Source organism: Apteryx rowi, unplaced genomic scaffold, assembly GCF_003343035.1.
Source record: "Apteryx rowi isolate R43461 unplaced genomic scaffold, aptRow1 scaffold_908, whole genome shotgun sequence".
NCBI classification, from domain to species: domain Eukaryota; kingdom Metazoa; phylum Chordata; class Aves; order Apterygiformes; family Apterygidae; genus Apteryx; species Apteryx rowi.
In genome coordinates, this window is record NW_020451214.1 from 32,979 (window position 1) to 40,727 (window position 7,749).

The window sequence follows — 7,749 nt, forward strand, 5'->3', positions numbered from 1 at the left end:
GGGTCTGGCAGGCGCTGGTTCACCGCGAGGTCAGGCCGTCTGGAGCCGGGGAGCGAGAGCAGCCCCAGCCGCGCAGGAGCATCCAGCCCGGGCAGGGAAGGACCCGGGCTGGCGCGGCCGCGGGGCGCAGGGACAGCGCGGGGAAGGGGGTCCCTGCACGGGACCGGCCACCGCAGGGCCTGAAACAAAAGAGCTCCTGGCAGGGAAGCGGGACTCCCCAGCACACGCGGAGAGGGGCACTTTGCCAAGGGTCTCCGGCACTGGGCTGACACCCTCTGAGACAGGCAGCATTCCCTGGGGAAGTGGAGCCCCTGGGACAGGCCTTTCTCCCCTCGCTAAGGAGGGGGGAGCAGAGCCAGGCTGCCTGGAGACTGCTCAGAAGCATAAATCAGCTCTCGGGAACTGGCCCAAGCTCCAGAGCAAAATAATGAAGTCATCCCCGGAGTTCCTTCACCTCTGCCCTGGGCTGCAGGGAAAGGGAGCTGGGCGGAGCTGGGGATACCGCAGGACCTGCAGCCCACCGCCCGCCACGGCTTCTGGCAGCTAGCGCAGCGCTCGGCGCCCTGTGTTTGCCGGTCCTGGGCTCCCTGCAGGCAGCACTGGGCAAGGACGTGCTGTGCCCTGGCAGAGCCATCCTCGCTCCCATGCCTTCCTCCCGCAGTCCCCGCTGCGCCCGTGACAGTGCTGCCACACCGGCCCGCTGCCGAGGCACGTGCGCACCCGCTGCGGGGCTGCTGGGATGCAGGAAGGGTCCGGCTGGCCCGGGAGAAGTGCAGCAGCTGGCGGGGAAGGTCGGAGCTGAACGCCGGCCAAGGCCTGCGCTGTGCGCACGCCGAGCTGTGTTGACGCTCTGTTTCCATCGCCTCCATAACAACGGGGCGAGCCGAACCCCGGCAGGCCGGCTCCAGCTGCGGCCTGCCCCGCTCAGCCCCGCTCTCCCAGCCCGCAGCCCGGCGCCAGCGGCTCGGCACGGGCCAGCCACGGACCACGGCTCTAATAAGAGGGACCCCGAGGGGAGGGGAGGGGCAGGAGTGCGGGGGAGAATTCCTCGCGGAATCTCCCAAATTGCAGAGAACAGAGATTTTCCATCCTTCTCCGCTGCCGGCTCGCTCCCGCCCCTGTTTTCTTTCCATGGCAACGTGCGGCGCGATGCCGGCAGCATCTGGGTCCAGGCGAGGCCGCAGCGCTAATCCCTACCGACGGCGGCGGGGCCCCGCCGGGGGCGGCCGGGCCGGGGAGAGGCGTCCGCGGTGCCGGTCCCGCCCCGCCGTGTGGTTCCGGGTCGGGCGGAAGATGGCGGCGCCCATGGAGCTGTTCTGCTGGGCCGGGGGCTGGGGGCTGCCCTCGGTGGACCCCGACTGCCTGGCCGTGCTGGTGAGCGCGGCGGCGGCTGCCGGGGCCGCCCCGGCTCGGCTCGGTCCGGCCCGGTTCAGCCCGGCCCGACGCTCTCCTCTCTTGCAGACGTACGCGCGGTTCACGGGGGCGCCGCTGAAGGTGCACCGGATCGCCAACCCCTGGAGGAGCCCCTCCGGTAAGGACCGCGCCGGGGGGCCAGGAGGAGCCGAGCCGGGCCGGGCCGGGCCGTCCGCACCAGCCCGCGGGGACGAGGGGTCTGTACGCCACAGCGAGGGGCCCGGCTGGCCCCCGTCCGGCGTGTGCTACGCTCCCATCATAGATGCCTCTGTCCCATCGTATACACCCCCTGTCCCATCATAGACGCGTTCATCCCATCATACGCACCCCCCGTCCCATCAAAGACACCTTCATTACATCGTACACACCCCCCATCCTATCCAAGACACCTTCATCCCTTCACACGTGCCCCCTGTCCCGTTATAGACACCTTTGTTCCATCATACGTGTCCCTGTCTCCTTATAGATGCCTGCATCCCATCATACGTGACCCTGTCCCATCATAGACCCATACGTCCCATTGTACGTGACTCTGTCCCATCGTATATGCCTTTGTCCCATCATATGTGCCCTTCTCCCTGACATGTGTCCCTCGTCCTATCACAGACACCTTCATCCCATCATACATGCTCCTGTCCCATCAGAGACACCTTCGTCCCGTCATATGCACCCGCAGCCTGTTGTAGCCGCCCATGTCCCATTATACATACTGCTCACCCTAATGTGTGCCCCTCGTCCCATCACAGACACCTTCGTCCCATCATACGTGACCCCATCCCATCATAGACACATGCATCCTATTGTACGTGACCCTGTCCCGTCATTGATGCCTTCGTCCCGTCATATGTGCTCCTCACCCTGGTGTGCGTCCCTTGTCCCATGATGGATGCCTTTGTCCCACCATGCGTGGTCCCTGTCCCATCATAGACACCTTTGTCCTATAGTATGCCCCCCCATCCCATCATAGAGGGCTTCGTCCTGTCATATGCACTGTGTCCCATCATAGACACCTTTGTCCCATTGTATGTGCCCCCATCCCATCACAAACACCTTTGTCCTATCGTACACATCCCCTGTCCCATCATGGACATCTTTGTCCCATTATAAGCACTGCTCACCCTGGTGTGCGCCCCCTGTCCTGTATACACACCTTCGTCCCATCACACACACCTTCGTCCCATCACGCACACCTTCGTCCCATCATGCACACTCTTCATCCTGTTGTGCACACCCCTTGTCCCATCACGCACACCGCTAACACCAGCATACACGCTCCTTGTCCCGTTGCACTCACACCTTGCCACGGCATGTGCCCCTCGTCCCATTGTGTACGCCTCGTCCTATCGTCCCCTCCCCTCTCGTCAGCGTTACACCTCTCGTGCCGTGACGTCCCCCCTCACCCCGGGCGCACACTGCTCACCCCACCGTGCGCCCCGCACCCTGCTGCAGGAGGCAACTGCATCCCCCCCGTGGCCCCAGGGCTGCAACAGACCCTCACCCTCCTCTCCTCAGGCAGCCTGCCCGCTCTGAAGACAAAGGACGAAGGCGTCATCTCCAAAATGCAACAGATCATAACCCACCTCAGGAAGCAGGTAGGGCCGGGAGATGGGCGCGCGCTCCTCCAGCCGGGCATGGAGCCCTGCGGGGAAAGGAAGGAGTGGGGAAGCCGCTGCGGCAGGGGAGGGGAGGGCGGCCCCGGCCGCGGGAGCGGAACGTGGCAGTGCTGGCGCGGTGGGGGCGGACGGGGCTCACGGTGCGCGCAGGCACCGCGGGGCTCCCTGCGGGACAGCGCGCGAGGCCGGGAGGGAGCCGCTGCCGCAGCCCGCGCCGAGCCCTGACCCCTGGTCCTGGCAGCGACACCTCCGCCCTGCGGCGCGGAGGGGAGCCCGGCCCTGCAGAGCTGACCCGTCTGCGGGAAGTCCCCAGGCACAACCTGCTCCAGCCTCGCACAACTCGGGCAAGGCGGACACTGTCCTGCTAGGCGGGATGCCTGGGTCTTGCTCCGTCTCCGAGAGGAACTGCGGAGCTTCCTGGAGGCCAAGGCAGCGGGGAGCGAAGCGCGAGCCAGGTTCAGATAGCTGTCAGATATCCGGCTGCGAACGAGCCGCTCGCTCTGCCGGCTCCCAGCTCCAGTGGAAATAGGCCTCGCCGGTGCCAGCTTTCCTTGGAAAAAGAGGAACCTTTCCCCTCCATGGTTTGCGCTCCAGCCCTGCACGTCTGCTAGCGGAGAGCAGCCCTGCAGGCTCCCAGGACACAGCTGGTCTGTTGTGCAGCAGGAGGGCCCGGGGCCAGCTCGGTTTGCCCTCGGGTCCCCTGGGGCCGGGAGGTGCCTGGCGTCTCGCCTCATGCGGCTGTTCTCCCCCGAACCGCGAGGGAGCTGCGGTCGGTGCACAGGGCCGGGGTCTGTTCTGCCCTCAGCCCCACCTGCCTGCTCACCGCTCCTCCCCGCGGGGCTGGAAGTCCAGTCTAACATTAACTCTTCCCGCGCTGGTAAAACGGGGCCTGTAGTAGGGTGGGTAGGGCCCTGGGGGACCCGGCAGCAGGGAGAAATAAACTCCGCACCCTCCGCTCTTGGGGCCGGTCAGGCATCTGGGGAGGCGTTCAGGCCAACTCCACGCTGAGCATCAGCAGGGGCGAGGGCAGGCGGAGCGCTGCCTCCAGCTGGTCCCGCCGCGCACAGTGAGCATGCGCACGCCCGTTGGTCACGGCAGTTCGAGGGCATGGACCAAATTGCCGCTTCCCTGCCTGATCACGCCCCATTGCATTCGCTCTGCAGAAGTATAACGCCGACTACGACCTCTCGGCTAAGCAGGGAGCGGACACGCTGGCCTTTGTGTCGCTGCTAGAAGAGAAGCTGCTGCCCGTGCTGGTGAGTCCTAGCCTGGCCCCCGGGACATCTCAGAGGGTGGCAACGCCGGGGAGAGGGTCTCGCCGGGACCGGTCCCGGTCCATGCCTGCGTGTGGAGCTACGCCGAGGGGCTCAGGCGTGCTCCCCGGCGCCAGAGCGGCAGCGGGAGGTTGCAGTTGGCAAAACCTCTAGGCTGGGGGCACCAGGAACGAGGATTAGGTCTTGCAGGGCAGCAGCGGGTCGAGTCGTGCAGCCAGGGCTGTGGTTCGGCACGAGGCCCAGCATTGCTGGCGGCTCTGGCGTTTCTGGGGCCGGCAGTCCGGGCTGGGCRGGAGAAGGCTGGCACGCAGCGCCTGTGTGCACCCCTCCACCTAACGCCTCCGCACCAAGACCCCCCTTTACTGTGCAGCGCTGGTGAGCATGGTCTCCACGGTGCCAAGTCCTTGCGCTTCAGCGAGAGGCTGCGCTGCCTTCAGCACTCCCCAAGGCCTCGGCACGGATTGTCCTTTGCTGCAGATCCACACGTTCTGGGTGGATGCCAAGAACTACGTGGAGCACACGCGGAAATGGTACGCGGAAACCATTCCCTTCCCGCTGAACTTCTTCCTGCCCAACTGCATGCACAAGCAGCACCTGGAGCGGCTGCAGCTTATGTGGGGAGATGGCTACATGGAGGATGAGGAGAAGCTGGAGAAGGAGGTGAGAGGATGCGCAGGAGGGGAACACCAGGCAGGGCCTGGAGACAGCAGGTCCCTGGTGACTGCCCAGTAGTTGGAGGGACCATATGAGGCCAAAGCCCCAGATGGAGCTGGTTGAGCCCCACCAACCGAGCACGCCGTTCCCGGGCCCTTTAGCGTTGTGGCAGCCCGCTGCTGTGGCCCTCGGTCCTGGGGAGGTGGCAGGGTGCTGTGGGGTAGGTGACAACACTGTGTCCTTGTTCCCTAGCTGTACCGTGATGCTCGGGAATGCCTGACGCTCCTGTCCCAGCGCCTCGGGTCCCAGAAGTTTTTCTTCGGAGACTCGTACGTGACTGCAGGGGTAACGTGCTCGGGGGCAGCGATAGCTCCTCTGAGAGCGCTGCTGCCTGGAAGTCCCTTGCTCCCATGCAGGGGCGAGCTGGGACCCCGTGTCTCGCCGCTCGGCCACGGCTTGCCGGGAAGCCTCCGGAGAGCCCTGCCGGCAGCGCCGAGCAGCTTGCTTGTCCCGGCGGGGTGAGCGCAGGGCTGCGGGGGCGGCTGGCAGGTCCTGGGCAGGATGGGGGGAGGACGCTCCTCCGCGGTGCCGGAGCGACCGCAGCCCGCAGCAGACGCCTCCGTGCCCCCAGGCCTGCCTCCCTCGACGCGTTTGTCTTCAGCCGCCTGGCGCCGCTCCTGAAGGCGAAACTGCCCAATGGAAAACTGCAGCAGCACCTGAAGTCCCTGCAGAACCTGTGCAACTACTGCGCCTCCATCCTCAGCCTCTACTTCCCCTGGGACGGAGGTGGGGGGGGGGGCCCGTCCCCTGCCGCTCCCCCGGGCCACCTCACGCTGCTCTGTCCCCGCCAGGCGACCCGCTGGCCAGCGCTCCCAGGGCTGCGGCGGCCGATGGCGGCAGTGACRCGGAGGACGACCCCCACAAGCGGCGCAACCAGGTGCTGTCGGTGCTGCTGGGGCTGGGGGCCATGCTGGGCTACGCCTTCCTCAGCGGCATCGTCTCCATCCAGCGGGGCACCGCGGGGCCCGCTGCCCGCCGGCCCGTCACCATCGAGGAGGACGAGGACGAGGAGGAGGAGTGAGGAAGAGCGGCTGGCGGTTATCACCACTCGACCTGACTGTTGCTCTGCCGGGAGCCCTGTGGCATTGCTGCCAGCCGGCACCGGGGCGCCGCGGCCCCGCAGGACCCACGGGAGACCGCCGCACGCCGCGCCAATAAACCTGTCGCTCTCCTCCGCGCTGCGCGCCTGCTGCGGCCCTGCGGGCACCTTGGCACAGGCATCCTGTCCCCAGCGCGGGCATCCTGCTCCCGGCCACCTCCCCGCGAGGGCAGAGCCTTTGGGGCTCCAGCGCATGCATGCACAGCCCATTTCACACCTGGCCTGGCTGGGCGGCAYGGTGACGTCCCTGGTGTCGCTCTGGCACCTGAAGACGTTGTCCCTCTTCCCCGGGCGCTGGCAGCGCAGGCTGCAGCCCTGCGCCACGGACAGCCCCGCTCGAGCCTGTGCCCTACCCAGATCCTCGCCGTAGCACTGGCTGAGGAAGTCTGCACCAGCTCAGCCGTGGGTCGTGCTGGCATCCGCTCTCGTGGCAGATTCTTCCTCTGGGAATGCGGGAAAGAGCGAGAACCTTTCATTTGCTTTTTATTCCTGGGGCTGCTCAGCACCACCAGCTGTGTGCTGATCCCACCTCACCTCCCCGTGGCACCGGCACCGCAGCACCGCTGGCCCGTGCATGTGCGAACGGGCGCTGACACGGCGTGGCCTCGCTGCCGGGGTGCCAGCGGGATGCACAGCGGGAGGGCTGCTGGCAGCGCTGCTCCCCGCAGCAGTGAGCAGCCGCCTGGCTGCGGCCGCGGCAGGAATCCCTCCGGCGGCGACGGCTGTTTGCATTAGTCAGCGCACGCCAGGAATGGGGAGTTCCTCAGCGCTGGCACTGCCAAAAGCACGTAGTGCGGCAAGCGCAGCCCCGAGAGCCCGGGAAGGGGCGGCCGAGGGCTCGCGCGCAGCAGAGCAGCTCCGGGGTGTCCGCACCGGCACCGTGTGCTCGGCCCCCCCACGGCCCGGGGCGGGGGGGGGGGGAGGTGAGGGCGCCCGCTCCATCACGCGCTCCGGCCTGCCCCGTGCCGGCGGCTCGGCCCCTGGCTGCAGCGCGGGCAGGGACGTCAGCGCGGCTGCGGTTTCCCCTGGCTGCCGTCGGTTTACGAGCTGGCGAATGGAAAAGCGGTGTCTGGCCAGGGCTGTTTGCGTGCCGGCGGCGGGGCGGCACACAGCCCTCGCTTGTTCGGCCCCGCTACCGGCGCCGTGCGTCGCCCTGGGCCGCACTCCCCTGGCCCAGCCCCTCCAGCCCAGGGCAGCCGCATGCGGTGGTGCCGGGGCCTCCCCGGCACAACATCGGCCCGGAGGTATGCGCCCCGGCCTCTGCGCTAAATCCCGGTTGCCGCCTGCCCCGGCCCCGTGCCTGGGAAACGCCTGCTGGATGGGATGGGGCCCAGGTGTCCAGAGGTGCCGCCTGACCTGTCCCACTGCCCCAACCCCCCCCCCCCCGGGGGGCAGCAGACCTGCAGGCAGGGCTGTAGAAAACCCGTTTATTTTATGAAAACACCTAGAAAGCAGTGGGTGTCGCAGCCCTCGGGTAAAGCGGGTCCCCCAGGCAGCGTGGCCGCCCCGGCCCCGTGGGGGTCCCGGCCCCAGCGCCTCCGTCCGGCCCGGCCACGCTAGGCTGGCTGCTTCCACAAGTAGGTCTGGATGGAGTCGCCCGGCACCACGGCCTCGATGAACCCGGCACGGGGGTCTG

At 67.4% G+C, this 7,749-nt stretch overlaps 2 protein-coding genes across 2 annotated transcripts in view; one reads left to right on the forward strand and one right to left on the reverse strand.

The window, feature by feature from the left end:
- THBS3 (thrombospondin 3) overlaps window positions 1-860 on the reverse strand; it is a 10,383-nt gene extending 9,523 nt beyond the window's left edge. The window contains exon 1 of the mRNA XM_026091547.1: window positions 713-860. Coding sequence (XP_025947332.1) covers window positions 713-860 — 148 coding nt within the window. The remainder of the gene's footprint in view (window positions 1-712) is intronic.
- A 413-nt stretch (window positions 861-1,273) lies between these two features.
- On the forward strand, window positions 1,274-6,192 carry MTX1 (metaxin 1). Its single transcript, XM_026091550.1, has 8 exons — window positions 1,274-1,374; window positions 1,462-1,531; window positions 2,926-3,005; window positions 4,190-4,282; window positions 4,778-4,960; window positions 5,207-5,283; window positions 5,586-5,740; window positions 5,806-6,192. The coding sequence occupies exons 1-8, from the start codon at window positions 1,294-1,296 to the stop codon at window positions 6,033-6,035; spliced, it is 969 nt and encodes a 322-aa protein (XP_025947335.1). The 5' UTR covers window positions 1,274-1,293; the 3' UTR covers window positions 6,036-6,192.
- Window positions 6,193-7,749: the final 1,557 nt, after the last annotated feature.